General features: G+C 35.2%; 1 protein-coding gene across 3 annotated transcripts in view; it reads left to right on the forward strand.

The window, feature by feature from the left end:
- Window positions 1–17,957, forward strand: part of SLIT2 (slit guidance ligand 2) — a 268,516-nt gene that overhangs the window by 190,435 nt on the left and 60,124 nt on the right. For 2 of the 3 annotated variants that reach the window (XM_059818188.1, XM_059818186.1), the window contains 6 exons: window positions 5,923–5,994; window positions 6,639–6,710; window positions 7,249–7,320; window positions 9,221–9,364; window positions 9,493–9,656; window positions 13,941–14,091. In XM_059818188.1, coding sequence (XP_059674171.1) covers window positions 5,923–5,994; window positions 6,639–6,710; window positions 7,249–7,320; window positions 9,221–9,364; window positions 9,493–9,656; window positions 13,941–14,091 — 675 coding nt within the window. Of the gene's footprint in view, window positions 1–5,922; window positions 5,995–6,638; window positions 6,711–7,248; window positions 7,321–9,220; window positions 9,365–9,492; window positions 9,657–10,406; window positions 10,431–13,940; window positions 14,092–17,957 lie in introns of all 3 variants that reach the window. The other variant, XM_059818185.1, reaches the window with a different exon arrangement.

Genomic DNA, 17,957 nt, shown 5'->3' on the forward strand with positions numbered 1-17,957 from the left:
CACACTGTCGGTCTTGCACAACGACGGGATTCTCAAGCTAGTGGTGTTTCTGCTCAATGAGAACAGGTTGACAAGTCACTGCTTGTGATGAGCCAGGAGTATAGCAGGATTACATCTATTTTTTGTTAACTCTTTTTTTGTGAACAGTTACTCTGAACAGCTCAAGTAGTTTTTGTAATATAACAACTCTCATCAAAAATAGGCTAATTAGAGAGGCTTTAACTTGACTGTAGGTGACTCAGGCTAATTGCACTGGAGCCGCACTCTGACAGATGCCAAAGTACTGAGCAAATAATTCTTTAAGAAGTGGTGCATTTTGCCTACAACCTGAATCTGTAACAATTAAGGAATGTAAAGCCTATCATTAATGGTGCTTTAAGGTTCAGGGCATGAGATGACCTTTTCTGTGATGAAAAATTAAACAAATGCAGGTTTGGGACTTGCTTTTGAGTAAATGCGATGAATTGTTTAATAGCTTTAGAATGACAATTCTTGTTACTTTTTTGATGTAATGCAGACTAAGGAGTCATCTGTCATTTACAATCAATCCCCTGAGGAAATATTTGATAGAACAATTAGACTGGATGTTAACAGTTTGGCAAGCTTTAGGGCAACATTGACAGTGATTCTTTATATTCAAATATTTAGGAAAATGTCAACCAGATTTATTGAAACACAGTATTAGAGCCTGAAATTCTAAAGTGCAAGTAATATAGTCGTTCAAAATACATACTTTGTTTTGTTAGACATGGATGAAATCACAGATTTCAACAGAATTCTTTTGCTGCTTAAGTTAGAAGCGACATGTAGTGGATATAAGCGCTCTGGAGGTGCAGTTGTTGAGAAAGAGAAAAAGGTACTTTGTTTAATAGCCTCAAGGATTCCTGTAGCAAAGGGAGACCATTACTGTTTCCTTATTTTAAAAACAAACAAACAAAAAACCAACCAAACACCTGGCAGATGTTGCATTTGATGAGAGATGTGTTGGCTGTGTATTGCAGTTCTTCAGATTCAGGAGCTGCACTGAATCCCATCACTGAAATCTATTTTCTGTTTTCTGACAGCTGTTTTTGCCATTTACTTCAAAAGCAGATGGGGAAAATGCAAAGAAGAGCTGTCAATTTTATTACCATGTATAATCAGCATCTGTGCAATACATCAGACTCATTGCACAGCTTACACTTTCTTCTCTGTAGTAAAAATTCTTTTGGGATTTCTTGACAAGCTTCTTGCAGACTTCTTGTAAATGGAATTAAAAGCATAGATTAGTTAACTGCTAAAGCCACTATTGCATTGACCAAATTTGCTTCATTGAGATGTTATGTTCTGATTGTTTAATTATAAAATATATGGCTGATTTGATGCTCCATATTCAAATTTGTGTTTTCTTAAGGAAGATGTTTTATTGTTACAAAATACTTCTTTTTAGATATACCTCTGACCCCTTAACATGCATTTAGGTGCAGCACATCTCTGTGCAGTATTTTTTACCTTTCTCTACTGAGCAGGCTTAGTATGTTGTACCCCATCTGCATGATTTAAAATAAAAATGATTCATGTAGAGAACAGGGTGTTCTTCATGCCCAGTCTGCCCTCTTTCCTGGTGCAGAAGTCTTTCATAGAAGTGGCTTTTTATAGTGGGAAAATAAGCTCATTTAAAAGTGTCAGTATAAATAAGCATGTTGTCTGTCTTTGTAAGTGCGGAAGTAGTAATCAGTAATGGTGTGCTGCAGGCTTATAGTAGGGAACAGCATCCTCCTGGAAAGCGTCAAGTGATTTACATGCCACAGAGCTCTCTGGGGACCAGGTGGGAAGAATCTGTCTACTGGCTGGGGACCTACTTTGATTAGATTTGATTAGGTTGGAAGTCACAACTGCAGAAGCACCTTTGTTTTTTAGAATAGTAGGTGGTTGTACGTTACGGTGTCTGCAGTGATAAGCAGAGGGGAAAGATTTGGAAAAAGAAATGTTCACAGTACGTTTCGTAGATAGGAGAGATTAGGGAATAGTCTTCAAAAATGTTTCAACCAGTTTGGCAGTGTTAAAAGACAGTAAAACACTTATGTATTGATGCAGGACTTCTTTGAAGTGAAACACTAAGAGGAGCAGGAGACTTAATACTAAGAGCATTAATTAGTGTTTGTGTGGTGATGGCCAGAGTACTTATACATGAGGCAGTGCAAGCTTTGATGAAGCATGTACTTAACTGTCTTCCTCCATTATCTTATCTTACTAAATATGCTACTAAAATTGACTGTAGCTCTTGAAAAAGAAACCACCAAGGCGCTGTTTGTGCCTTGCCACACTGTTTGTGTCATTTATAAAAAAGAATGACTCCTTTGAAAGGAGATGTTATGCACAAAATTTAATACAAGTTCCATGGAAAAATACTGATACTAGCTTTTTGTTCTTCCGTAATATAATGGTGCTTCTGGCCATGTCATTTGTGAGCACTTAGTAGCTGATTTTTTCACTAATAGATAACTACAACCCATCCTATTGCAGAATTAAAAATGTTTCATTTAATATGAGGAATTAATATAAAGGAGTTTTTAATTACTATGGGTTTTATCAGTAGAATGCAAATTTCCTATCTGCAGTCTATCTGTGCTTTGTGACCCTGGAATATATGTAATTAGATTTTCTCTGGAATAGTGGATGCAAATTTGCACTCTGTGAAATTCAGATTCTAGAAAGATAAAGCAGAAGATCAGAGGATAACAAAGCTTGAAAATGTGAATTTGATTTACTTTCTTTACAGACAAAGTGGGGTATAAAAGGTTTTTCTCCTGTATTTATATAATCTTATTTTTCCTTTCTTTAACTAATCTCATTTTCTAAAATGTGATGTGTTTTAGTGCGTACACTTTGGCGTGAGTTAAGAAAAAACATACTTAGATGACCCTACTATAACAAATCCTTTATCCAGAAGAGCTTGTAAATTTATCCCAGCACTGCACAGTCTCTTTATTAGACTATAAATTTCTCACTAAAAGGAAATGTTAGGTAAAGTTGACATGGAGTTCATTTTACATAACCACCAGTGAATTGGTAGTTCACTCTATTAGAACTGCTAGAAAATTAGCTTTCAGAAAAATACTGTAGTAGGACTTCTTCAGGTTTCGGACCCATATAATTTGTGGACAAATTGGACAGAAGTAAATTAAATCTGGTATTCCATCTTCTCATAAAAAATGGCATACGTGAATCCTGTAAGGTGCTTCAGTTTATAGAACTAATATATTTTTAAATTAAAAGAGTAAACTGGAAAATACTTTGTGTCTTAATTTAATGCTAGACCTTGTCTTTCTCGAGTTACATGCCATATTGTGTCTATTTAAGAGCATCATATGTTTAAAGACAGGTGAACGTAGACTGGACCCCCTCCAGCCCCTCCAGGGTTACAAATCTCTACATCATGGGCTAATAAGCAGCATTTATAAATGAGGCTTGTGTCAGCCTCTTGTGGGAGCATTGCCACTGCAGTATCTGTCTTTCCCGTATAAACAGAGGCATTTTTCCCCAGTGTCTCTCCCTCCAGCAATTCAAGTCCTCCTCTGTATTATGGCCTAATCCTTCCCCGTCCTTTTTAACCCCTCTCCCCTTTCCAGTCCTCTGCGTATGCCCTACGTGTTTTCCTGTGCAAGATACTCTTTGGCTGGTTTTCAAAGCTACACATCTGATAAACGTCTGGTCAGGCTATCCCTGGTGGTTAGGCAGTTGGTTGCTGCCAAATAGAGTGTGTAACAGGAATGAATGGATGGCTGCCATTCCCTTCATGGCTGGGTTAATTTGGTTTCTCAACTCCTTCCCATTGCTAAAATAAGGAAATTTTTAGAAATTTATTATCTGAAGGCTTTAACTCTCTTTGACCTAGCCAGCTGAGTAGAAAACTATCCAGATGATAAGCATGCATAGTCTTTCTTTTCTGGGGAAACTAAGCTAAAAATGTAGTGTAAGAACAGAAAATACTTGGATTTGGTCTAACTTGGTGTTGACCTTTAACTTAAACAAGTTTTTACTTATTCAGATGTTTGCCTTCTGCATCTACGCAAGTGTACTGGAGAAGAGTGACCTTGTTCCTTTATAGCCTAGTCAGTTCTTCTGGTCTGATGCAAAATGTGTTTCATGGGTTCAAAAGTCTCAGCCAAGGTGAAGAAAGTGTATGAAAGAATATCGTGTTTATGGAAAAAGTCTTGTGCCATGGGATTCTCTGCAGTGTTTAAAATATACCTGAAAACTGTAGCAAGGTGGCAACATTTTCCTAGTTAAGGAATTTTAAAATATGAATGCTGTCTAAAACAGCTCTGATGAAGTGAGATTTTCTGTGTGTCAGGAAGATTTTTTGAGGCTTTTTTTTTTTTTTTCTTGGCTTCTTTATAAGCCATTCAAGAACAAATTCTGCTAAGGTAAAGTATGGACAGACTTAAGAGATTTTGAGCACTAAATGTATGAATATCTCCATCTGAACAAAACTTCATGAAAGCAGTAAAAAAATCTTTCTTTACGTCAGCTATACTGTGATCTCTGGAGAAACTTTACAAAAAAAATAATAGTTGTAAGAATAGTTTCTTGGAAAGACTTACTCAAAGTGAGTATATGAGCTTATTAGTTACACTGCATACACAGAGACTCATATGTCTCTTCATCAGAGCAAAAGTGAAACGGAAGAGAGTTAATAGGACAAGGGTAATAGGAAAAAAATAGGCTAATATTCCTGCATCTAGATTTAAAAAGGCTTTTTGACTTCAGATTCTGAGTCTGAGTTCTGATGTCTGAGGGATTTAAAATAATGCAGTAAATTCTACAGAATTTTGATTCATTGTATGAAATAGATTTTTGGCATTGTCTTTATGTACTTAGATCACAGTAAGAGTTGATACCTGTGCACGAAAGAGGGAAATAGAAAGCTCACTAGATCAGCATGGTGTGTATGTTTGAATAATACTGCCTTTTCCTGTTGTACCTTTGGGTATAAATAGTGTCATTTCTTATGTCTACATAATAGAAATTTCTGCACTGCCATAACCATGAAATACTGTGATGTGTGAAGAAGTAGCTTCTATTTTAAATGTGCTTATTGCTGAATCTGTTTTGACTTGTTGGCAAGTGGGCCATAGGTCTGTATCAGCATAGATTTGCCATACGCAAAGCTCTCGAGGTTCAAAAAATTCTTGGAAAACTGTTTCCATCAGCAAATTCACACTTTGCAGTATGGCAAGTTTCAGTCACAGTCACTATACATACAAAGCAAACGTGGCCAGTAACATAAACTACAATTTTAGATAAAAATACTTGTTTAAAGAAGTTAGAAGTGTGGCTGTGCAATCCTAGTATTATATCTTAAAGAAAATGTGTTACGTTCTGTATCTGAAGAAATCATGTGTGCATGTTTAAAAATATGGCATTTGCCTTACTGCAGGTAGCAACATATGTTATTTGTTCTATAGGAACATTCCTTTCCCATTTCTTATGGTTTGCATATTTGAATGATTAACTCACAGAAGTCTTTAGACATTTCTAAATAGAACTGACTATAAAAACTGCTCTATGAGAATAATACATTGGGACTCAATTAACACAAACTCATATTTGAATTTTTTAATGACAATTCTAGCTTAAATTTTACAAAAATCTTCTGTGCTCTGAAAATAAGTTTTCTTTAGATACAAAATCAAGATTGAGTTTTAATTTACAACATTACATGGTACAAGTTAAAAGGTTTGATTTTACAAACTAAACCTGATTTTTTGTAATAAAAACTGAAATGAAATTACCTTGTTTCTCAAGACAAAAATTACACTGAAAAAGAAAGCAAAAGAAGCCTTCTTTGTTAAAGTCTATCCCTTCTAGTTTGTTATGGCTTTAGATTGCTGTTTGGCTTAGGTTTTGTATTTTTATGGTGTTGCTATTCTTTTGCAGACGATTGGAACAGAATTCAATCAAGGTCATACCTCCTGGAGCTTTCTCACCATATAAAAAGCTTCGAAGAATGTACGTACGCAATAATTTAGATTTATTTTTTATTTTCAAATATATATATACATGCACATATATATATCTCTATATATGAAAATAAAAACCAAGTCAAGGTTATACAGAGGAACTGCAGTCAATGTGTGAGAAAGTTTGACTGCTGGAAGATTAACTGATATGGTAGACTGAGTATTAAGACCATATAGCATTTTTGTCACATTAATAATAATTGGGTTTTACCAAGTATTGAAATTATTAAATATGATTCTCCATAGAAGCAATACATTACTATAGTGAACATTCTATAAAAAAAATAAATATATGGGGATAAGCCACTGTTATTTCAGAATGTCTTTGAGGCTGTATAGTCCTGTGGCCATAGCAAACAGAGACTTCTTTATAACATGTACTTAAACAATGAGAAAAAGTAAATCTTTGTGTCATTTTTTTTCAAGCATTTGAAAGATCTATTTTTAACCATGCATTTTGTTTCAGTGTACTGGCAATTACAGTGGTTTTATATTAAAGTTCTTTGGCAGTGTCTCACATAAATATTTTAATTTCTCCCTCCCTTCCGTGCCTAATTCTAATCACATATTATTTTAACGTTTGCTATTTTGAAAGTAGCTTGAATTAATTTAATCAAATTTCATTTATTTCAGTGACCTGAGCAATAACCAGATCTCTGAAGCAGCTCCAGATGCTTTCCAGGGCTTACGTTCACTCAATTCACTGTAGGTATCTGTTTGATGTGTAAAAACAGAAGGAAATTTCTCATATTCTTATAGTGAAATTATTTTTGATTTTTGGCTCCCTGCAGAATTTTCATATAAATTTGATCAATTCTGAAAGCTGTAAAAATAATTTCAGAATGTTAGAGTGATAGTTGAATATGGTATCTCAGCTGGACATGAAAAAGCTATGGGTTTTTTTTATAAATACGTTCATGGCAAAGAGTTGAACAAAATCAAGCATTTCCTTTATTCTCCAGTTAGTTGTTCTTACAAACAGCAAATCCACTTGCCAAGGTCCCTTGGTAAGACTGTAAACAGTGAGGTGCTGATTCTGCTGAGAGCTCTTTGGGCAACAGACCTTTTGGGAAAATGTGTGATCCTGCTGCCTCACAGGACCACAAAGATCTTGCAAGTATCAAGTTGTTGCTGTGAAATGCCCTTCAGGAAAATGGAATTGTCTTTATTTTTAAAGTCAAAATCACATAGTATATGCCTTTCATAATGGCAGCTTTGTTTGCTTTATTATTTCCTGGTACAGTGTCCTCTATGGCAATAAAATTACAGAACTTCCAAAGGGCCTGTTTGAAGGACTCTTTTCTCTGCAATTGCTGTGAGTATTTTTTTAATATTTATTCTATTTTGGGATAACTCAGAAAGGTAAACATGATGAGAGATTTATGCCTGGAGAAGAGCTGGCAGGAAATCCCGTATGTAAGATCAGAGTATAATAAAAACAAATTATGTTAAAGCCAAAGGAGTCAAGACTGTTGTAAGCCAGCTTGCCATTCATCTACAAATTTGACCACATCTCAGTTAATGTCTCAGCCTAAAATCGTTAAAGTGAAACTCTTCTCTTGTGTGGAATTTATAATGATAAAACACATAAGATAAGATACTGTCTTGCCCTGTAAACAGCAAATAGTATGTATAAAGTTGTGTGGGAACCATAGAAGGAATATTTGTATGTTTTATACAGAGAAAATATGTAGTGAAATTGCTATGTAATTGTATTTCTAGTTGTACCCATGGAAGAACAGAGTTGCAGTACAGTTTCATTGATGACTTTTAATGTTTTGTGACACTCTTTGTGCAATTCTTTGACTCCGTGAACTCCAGCTGCTATTTCGTTTAACACTTTGGAAATTTCCATGTGTAATCTTATAAACCGTTTCTATTTAATACTGGGAATAAAGAAGAATGTCATGGTGATACGTTTATCAGATATTGTCAATATTTAACAGAAGAGGCTGTGCACTAGTTGTACAGTATAAAAGAAATTTGTGAAATAGGCCATAAAACAATGGTGGTGGTTTTGGAAGAAATTGTCCCAGAATAACCGACTTGTTGATTTAAAGCTTCTTCTTAAAGAATTTAAAACTTCTTCCCACTTGATTAGAAGTATTAAATGTCCAGACTTCATAGTATAGTGATTGGCAAAATGTCTATTATTAGCAACTCATTGAAGATGGTGGAACAGTAAGTAAATACAAAGAAAATGCAAGTTCTAGCACCACCTAGAGGTTTACATTTTGATTTATTTTAGTCACAAACTAGTCTAATAGTGTGTGTGGGGGGGGGCATGCATTCCTGCTTTCCTTTAAAGAGATTTTAGTTATGAAAACATATTTCAGATTTTGTAAAAAAAAAAAGAAAAGAAAGAGACATCTCTGAACTTCTGTTTATTCTGTATTAAAAAAAATTCCATAGGTTGATATACTTTGCATAGACAATACATTTCACTCTAAGTAAATTTCTGCTGGTCTGGTGAAACTTTTTATCAGAGCATTAGTTTTCAAATCCACCCTTCCATTCCAATTCTGGCTGGAAATCGGAAACAATCAAAAATATTTGGTTATAAAAATTCATCTAGTTGAATGACTTCCCCCCCCCCCCCCCTTCAAAAGCATGAAGGGATTGGTTTAGATTGGCTTGTTTGTTTTAACTTTAGAAGTCCGGGAGGTACAGGGAAGAAAGGTTCCCTTTGAAGATGGAGAGGAAAAGGATCCAAGACAGATTTGGATGTATTCCATGCCACCAGTTTTTACTACAACTCTGTTAATGCGGCAGCATGCTGATTAGTAACATATAATTAAAAGTGCCACTGCACATCTCTTCCAGCTAATGAACACAGTGTTCAGTTCCTCTTTTGTTTATTTATTTGGCAAAAAGAACTAGTTTTCCTTGCATATACTTGATTTTTTAAGCTTGTTTCTTTGCAGAGACAAATACCACACACACATGTTCTACCAGCACATACAAGGAATGTGATTTTAGCTGAATAAACCCACACATTTCATCTCCAGGGTGCAAATATTTAGGAATAATTTCAGATCACCTAAATAAGATATTTCAATCCACTGAAATATCTTATGTCACTGTCAATTGGTATTTGTTACTACAACTCTTGTTCTGGTTATAAATGCGTGCAAAGAACTATCTGTGAAAAACGCTGAAGCTGCAGTGACACTGAGCAAATTCTTTCAATTGTATAATTATCTTCCATTAAACAGATTATTGAATGCCAACAAGATCAACTGCCTGCGAGTGGATGCTTTTCAAGATCTGCACAACTTGAATCTTCTTTCTTTGTATGACAACAAGCTTCAGACCATTGCAAAAGGCACCTTCTCACCCCTACGTGCAATTCAGACTTTGTACGTATGCACTTGTTTATGGTTGTCTTTAGTATGAATTCATATTCTACAATGTACTAAAAATATCGGGAACTGCTGAGACCAAAGGGAAATAACGTGTGAAATTATAATTTTTTTCTTCATGAAAGGCATTTGGCTCAGAACCCATTTATCTGTGACTGCCATCTGAAGTGGCTGGCGGATTATCTTCATACAAACCCCATTGAGACCAGTGGTGCCCGTTGCACCAGCCCCCGCCGTCTGGCAAACAAAAGGATCGGCCAGATCAAAAGCAAGAAATTCCGCTGCTCAGGTAATTTTCTTCGTTCAGCTGCTATTTTTCTTTTACTGGCAAAAACAGTGGTTATAGAAGTTCTAATGAAGGCAGCTGGCTCTCTACAGAATTATTAAACATTGCAGAATCTTTTTTAGTTCTTTGACTGAAGGGGGGGAAGTCATGGAAGTCATAGACTATTGGATCACGGAACATTACTATAGTTAACACATTTGGCACTATTTCTGAGCAGCATTAAATCTAACAAAAGAAATGCAATATATAGTACTTCAGAATGAAATGCTAAAGTTATTCACCACAAGTATCACCAACATAAATCATTTTGTAAAATTTCCACAAGGCTCTGGAGTATGTGAAAGATCTAAAAATTTCTAGCTAAATATGGAAACATGACATATTCATTTTATACAGGGAGCTTACCTCATACTGAAATTTACTGTTTTCTTTTTCTAATCTTATTCCATTTCCTACTTACATTTCTCTAAATCCTTACTTTTGTCATATGGTATCCAGCTGTTCCAGGTGCATTTCACATTCTACAATTTATTCAGTCTCAAGTGCAAATACCAGATGAGAACTGTTTGTTATCCATGTTCCGGAATACACTTATGACTATTCACGCTTTGTTGTTTATCAGCTCTCATTGTGAATACACATTTTTTCACTTAATTATCTGTAGTTAACTGTAGTCCATACTTAATCTAATAAAACTCATTCTTTGCTTGCTGACATTCAGGTGCATCTTCTATTTTTTTTCTCTTTATTTAGCTAAAGAACAGTATTTCATTCCAGGTAGGTTTGGCTCTGCAGTAAGATTGACTAACTGCAGATACTCTCTCCCTTTCCCCCAAAAAGCAAAGTTTGTTATAGCTTTTAGGAAACTGATGCATGTGTATTAACATTAGTCAATACCTGTAGCTAGACATAGTTTTCCTTTGTAGATTACTAGTAGTTCTGTTTTCTGAATATAAGAGCTTAGCATGGAGCTCCATTTACTTTTTGTTGTCTCACAAATTTGCACACAACCTACCAAAATTATACCTCTACTTAAATTATTTAGAAGGTTGCACCTGCTAGTTCATATTTCAACTGACACCTTTACTTATCTTGTACCTTGCTTTTCTGCCACTACTGTTTTTAAAATGTAGCTCCTGAGCTGCTTTTAAACACAGGAAACCATACTACCATCAAAGAGCTAGTACAACTTTAAGAAAATACATGTTTTACAAATGAACATTTTCTTGTCTTGCTTTCATGCTCTACACTGGCTGCAGCTACTGCTTGCTCACCCTCCTTGCGTTTGCGAAATCACAGTGGAATGCTTGGAAAAGAAAGCTGATATTCTTCATTAATGGCATTCTGTGGTCACACGCATACAATGAATCAGAAATGCTTTCCATTAAGGAAAATACGACTTCAGAGTTGGGGTGAAACAGCAATTTACACACCGCTTTAAGCTTCAATAAGTCTATGATATTTTCACAAAAGATTTACTGATGTTGGCCCTAGCTCTTTGAAATATGTTTCTTTCTTTATTTTACCTTGCTTGTCAGGTGTGTGCACTGATTTCTTAATGGAAAAAATACAATGATGCACTTGCATTATGTTCCTAACAGATTATAAATGATTGATTGGCAAAATAAACAAGGGAATAATGAATCTATTGATGAATTACAGTATGTGATTTGCAAGCAGGGTTTTCTACCATAGTTTAATATCAAGAAATATATCTGCAAGAATTGATTATGACACCAGTGCACTTGTTCTTTCAAGTACTACAGGTATATTGTCATTCTGCAGTGTTTGAAGTACTGATTTATTGGTTGGTCTTAGTCTTTGTCTTTCAAGCTGGTATGTTTAACAGCTCTTCTCTTAATGCTGTGTGATGTATCACTTAAATTTGCAGCAATCATGTGAAGTTCTTCATGCCCTCATACTAATATGTTGGTTTGAATATGAAGAAAAGACAAAATGAAATACAAAATAAGGCGGCAATTTGTCAGCATTGACAGCCGCGAAAATGTGTTTTAAAGAAGCATAAAACAGAGGGGGATTCAATTTCTCAAACCTGTAGTACCACTCAATTCCTTAATGAGTAGAACAGCTGTATTCTTGCCACAGAGTGACTTCTACTCAACCTTGCCAGCATAACTTTTGTCTCTGAGTTAGAATTGTTTTCTTGCCAGCAAATGTCTTCACAGCCTGTTTATAATATGGCCACACATGCAGTTCAGTTTTGTTTACGTACCCTTTAAAAAATGCTATTCTGGAAAAAAAAAAGAAGAAAAAGAATTAAATTAATCAAAAAGTGCTACAGACTTGCTTCTTTAAATACAGCTTCTGTGCTTTCTCTTTCTATCAGGTTATCAGGGAGATGCTACATAAAATTATTTTAGTTGTTGAAGACCTTGTCCCTAAATATTTTAGTTGTTTACTTTAAACTGCTAACAGTGATTTACTCTGGATGCAGGAGGAAAAAAAAACCTATTTGTAGCCTTGCTTATTGGGTATTAAAAAGTGCTAAGACTACTTCTTTACACTTCAGTAAATACTGTAAAAATGTTAGCATTTCTTTAAAAACATAAATATTTTTTATATTTGTTTTAAATATGTTATTGGGAGATCTTGCTCTGCAGACAGTAGGAATTTTTAGTAGAATTTCATCATAGTCATTTGGAAGACTAAAGGTTATACAAGTATTAAATCATTAATTTGAAAAAATAGCATTTTTCTGCTAGCTCATAGAAATATTCCATGTAGTTATATCATATGTGTTACTTAGACATTTACAAATGCTAGATATCATAACATATGACGACTGCTGGGTTTTTTTTTTCCTTCCCTGATGAATCTGTTTCTCCTATGTTTCTTTGGTTTATTAAGGATTTTAAGTGGCATAGCATGTATATATGTTCAAAGGAGCAGCTTTTATCAAAATAGTGAAGGATAATGCATGGGAGGCATTATCATCCTATGTAAAATCTGTAATTAACCCCAATCTTTTCTTCATTTTTTAATGCCACTTAAAATGAATCATTTTTTCTCTCCGCTGAAGACGGTACCCATTAGCAAGATCTTCTAATCAAACTAAAGTTGAGTAGAGAACATGAGAGCTTAGTTCATGTTTTTGTCTTAATTGGGATTACTCTGTCTTTCTTTCCTTCTTGGCTATCTTTACTTTTGCAGGAGTTCACCATTTTGGCTGTAAGTAAAGTTCAGTGTCTGAGCTTAATCACAATGTACCTCCCAGCCCTGATGCACCTTCTACTAGTCTCAGTCTTTTCACCTTTGTCCAAGAAGAACCCACAGGTCCTTTCAGCTTCTCTTTGTTTTCTTTGTCACCCACCCTCAATTCCTTACTGGATGTTTTCTCCTGATATGTTTAGGATGTTTTCTTTGACTGACTCTGGGAAATGGTGGAGGAAACTTTCAATGTGGTTCATTTTTTTTGTACTTTTTATTTAATCCATGACAGTAATACTGTTAATGTGGCACTGGACATTCAGTAATAAGAATGCCATGTCATGCAAGCAAGTATTAAACTTCAAATGCTTCCGTAACTTATACCTACTCCTTCCTCTTTTCCCTTGCTCTTATCCTTGGCCTAATGGATGCAGTTTTGATAATGTAGCGAGATTTTCTGTTGTGCTTGATCTAACCATGTGGTTGTGAGGTATGAGTAAAACATGGTTCTGTCAAGCACCATGGAACGTCACGCAGCTTTCTACAGCATGGCAAGCTGCTGAGGCTTAAGTCAGGATCACACATTTTTTAAATTAAAGCTGAAAACAGGGCTTTCAATCTTATGTGTTTGAGATGATGTGGAGTATCGGGACTATAAAAAAAAAAAAATAAAAATCACACAGGTTAATGAAGTCCAGTCAAGAATACAAATTTGTAACAAGAGAAAGAGAAAAGGTGGCATTCAGGTTCTATTTATTCTTGATAGAGAGAAAGAAAATAAATTCTAAAAGAATCAGTGGAATTTGTGTGATTAGCTATAAACAAGGCTAGATTGGCTGACAACACAATCAGCAGAAAGTACAGCTGTGAAAAGCTCAAGTTAATGTTATCCTGTTATGTGGAGTTGGTCACAGTTTCTTTTTCCAGCATATCTTAAGCCCCTATATTTAACCCTCTCTTGAAGCCCTTGTGTCTGTTCAGTATCACAAAGTTTATCATGCATTTCCCAAGTTGCCCACCCGTTATCTGCATTGCAGACATCTTTTCAACCTTCTCACAAGAAGCAAATCTTATTCTTTATTGACTCAGTATCTGTATTTTGGCTTGACTCTTCCACAGGCACTGAAGATTACAGATCCAAATTAAGTGGAGACTGCTTTGCAGATTTGGCTTGCCCTGAGAAATGTCGCTGTGAAGGAACCACAGTGGACTGCTCCAATCAGAAACTCAGCAAAATTCCTGATCACATCCCCCAGTACACAGCAGAGCTGTAAGTTGAACCCATAATAAAGCATTACTTGCTTATGGAAAAACTAAATAAAATTTTCAGATATAAAACCACAACTTTACTTTTTTGAATGACAAAAGTTAAATGTAACCTTTGTGGTGCACTTCAAAGGACTAGATATTAATAAAAATTATTTATGCATCATTTCAGTACCATGTCGCCTTAAAAACTTATGATAAATAAATAATGTTTCTAGTTCTCCAGTGCATGAGCTACCCACTTGGATTTTATTGAAAGATAGTGGGGTTTATTTTGCTTTTTATTTTAACTACAAGAGCAAGTAGGACATCCAGTAACCAGGGGTCTGTCTTAAAGAGTGCTACCTAGGTGTTTAATAAAACGGAGCTGATTCTTCTTAGGCAAAGCACACATTATATGTGTCAGGCAGGAGAGCAGAGGAAGATAAAGCAGACAAACAAGACAGAGTTGGGTTAAGATGAGATAATAATATAATGAACAGAGATGAGCAGAAAAGAAGTCACAGATTATTACTTGCTCAATAAGTCCCATACGGAATGATTTGTAGGCATTACAACTGAAGTGATCTTCAAGGAGGGATTGGAAGATAAAATTAAGACAGCTTTACAAGGTTTTCCCATGTGTGAAGCATAGTATGAAAGGGAATGCAGACATGCTTGAAGGATCAGCAGAAAGGCAGGAGGTAAAAGTGGCCATCATTGGCAGAGCAAAGGCAGGAGGAAATAGCTGGTTTTCCTAGGAGATTCAGTGTAAAGAACAAGGATGAACATTGAGGGGCAAAAGAGAGGGACGTTGATTTGATGTAGTGAAGTGGGGACAGAGATGTGCAGACAGGAGTACTGTGATCAAGTTGTGACCTACAGGGCTGAGATGAGCAACAGCATGGCACATGTCTTAAAAGTTAATCAGTCTGCAGCTGGTATAAAAGCAACAGTACAGCAGTGAAGGTATGAAATAATGAAACCACAGTTAAAGATTTTGAATATCTGGATAGGAAGAGGAGTTTGAAACTGAAATACTGTGTAAATAGAGATGGAGATTTTTGTCTGTCTTTCAGCTGGGAGGGGGAGTTGAACTTAGTGATGTTCTAATTACAAATCTGAGTGGTAATTCTAGTTGTGCCCAGAATGATGGCAAATTCAATTGAAAAAGTGGCATATATGGGAAAAGGAAAACTCAGCTTTTGGCCATGTTCACGCTATTGATTTACTGTTCATAAAGTAGTGCCAGAGAAGAAAAAATTGATACACAGTCTTGGGTAAAGGGAGACAGATTTCAGTGGGGAAACACGTGGGGTTTTTTGTTTTTTTTTCATGTAGCATTTGCTAGGGATACAATATAAAGGGTGAAGAACCAAAGAAGAGGAAAAAAGAAAGATTTTAGTGTGGAGGAAGGTCCACAATAAGATAGAAAATACTCATCAAATGTGTATAATGTTATGCTATAATATTTTGAGATAAAATTACTTGAATTGCAGAATAAAAAAAGATGGAATGGGTAACACATTAAAGTGTAGGAGGAGATCATAAAGTAATGGTTGTAAAAATCAGAGTTAGTGAACCAAGAGATGAGAAATGGAGTTGTTGAAGTGACAAGCATGCGTTGTCTTGATTCTTAGCAGGATACATGTTTAATTCTCTCTGCTCTGAAGAAATAATAATCTTAATTTAGTATTTTAATTGTTGTTTTTCACATTCATTTATTTACATGTGGAAGATAAACTGTCAAGTGTTTTCTTTCTATAATTGTGATTCATACATATTAAATTCAGAAGAAACAATTAAATCATCAAGCCTCATCTGCTGTGTATCCTAAACTCTCAAATTTCAGTCAACAAAAAAATTGTGTTTGAGTAAAACATAATTCATGTTTGGTTACAGCACTTCCTTCAGAAAACATCCAGTCTTGTTTGAAAGTATCAGTGGATTAAAAGTCCACCATTTCCCTCATAGTGTTACAGAAGTTAATAATTTCCCTTCACTTCTGTTAAAATCTTTTAAAATGGGAACTTTTACTTCCAGATGGAATCTGCCTCTCTTCAGTTGACATCATTGCTTCTTTTATATTGTTTGCCGTTAAAGAGCCCTTTTCTATCCAGCACTTTATCCAAGTAAGATGGTCTTAAACTGTAACAAAGTCACTATTCAACCTGCTTCTTGATAAGCTGTACACATTGTTCTTCAAGTCTTTTGATGTAATAAAAATTTCAACAGCCTTGCAAGTATTCTAGAGGGGATAAAGGAATTATTTCTGCATTTTTTTACTTCCTCTAAAAGTCCAATTGCTCTAGCTAAATACACTCTTCTGGTATTTGCCTCACCGATGTAAAAATTACAGCTGTCTCTTGTTTCCTCCTGTTATTCCTGGTCTTTGATGCACTGCCTTTGTTGCTCCTCTTGGGACTTCCCAGTCTAGTTCTAGGGCCACCCTGTGATTTCCAGTTCACAGCATTTACTGGCATGTATGAGAAGAACAGTTAGTTAGGCTTTCTTTCCTTTTACCCACCAAATTTGAGACAAAGGTACTTCTTAGAGTCAAATGACATTGATGCTTCTATACCAGTGATGAGGAAGGCTAGATTATTTTCTGCAGGGTGTTGTTTGGAGCTGAGACACAGCTTGGAAATGAAGATCAAAAGTGAGGAAAAGAGTATTGATCGTGTAGATTGCAAGAGTAATAATACCACGTCAAAAAAACTATCTCTTCAGAGTAGTTGTTTTTTAAAAAAGCTGAAAATAATAATACAGTTCAAGACAGATAACTTAATTGTAAAAGGTAAAAAATTTATGAGTCAAGTGCTGTCCTAGCTGTTTCTATTTTGTCACTTGCTCACAGTCTTCCAGAAAAACAGTGGAAGATCTGTCTAATCTGCCATTGAAGTATGTGAGATAAAGTACAAGCCTGTAAATGCACCCCAGAAATAAAATATTTTTCAGGTAGCATTCTAATATATAGGAAAATTCAGGAAGCATTTGATAAATCACTCAAACCAGAGTCCCCAGGAGGAACCCTAAGTAAAAACAATTTCAGTCCTACATGTTCAATTTTTGTAATGATTTTACAATAACTAATATAACGCCAGATCCTAACAAGATAGTTTTCAAAAGCCTTAATATCACTGCAGTATCTAGCCTTCCAGGAAGGTTCAGCTGTTGTACCAAACCATGCAAATATCTTACCCATTGTGTTAATAAAACAAGAAAAAGCATCAAATAAAACAGAGAAACAGAATATTTAGGCATCATCATCAAATGCTTCTTTGTTTACTTTTTTGTTTTGAGAATGACATTTCAGTACTTTTCTTTGAATAAACCAGATAGAAGTATTTTTAAGATCCTTTTCATGATCCAGTAATTGACAGGTAACAACTATCATTATTGTCTTTACCAGTAAAGAGCACTGGACTCAAGAAATGGTGATATTAAGATCCAGAAGGAAGATACCACCACATCTGTTAATTTTCCAGTCATCTGTAATTTTCATTCCTCTGTGTGTGGTATCACTTACCATGATAATAGAATGAAAACTTCTTGCATAAATGTTTAACAATTCCAGATCTAAAGCCAGCAATCTCTAGCCATAGAAATGCCATTTTATGATCCATGTGGTCATTCCTCTGACCACAAAACCGTAATTTGCAACTCTTGATGTCCCCTCAGTGATGATGCATGATTTGTGATATCACCGTATACACAAAGTTGGAAGATACAATTTGTGCTACAATTTTAACCAAACACAATACAGTGATTAAACCCATGCTTCTTTTCCATCATAGAGAAGTATGGAGAAACTTCTCATACACTGAAAATCTTCCAAACACATGGAAAATTCTTAAAATTGTTCTGTAATATTGAGAGTAGACTAAGACT

The sequence above is a fragment of the Gavia stellata genome, chromosome 5 (genome assembly GCF_030936135.1).
Source record: "Gavia stellata isolate bGavSte3 chromosome 5, bGavSte3.hap2, whole genome shotgun sequence".
In the NCBI taxonomy this organism is placed as follows: Eukaryota; Metazoa; Chordata; class Aves; order Gaviiformes; family Gaviidae; genus Gavia; species Gavia stellata.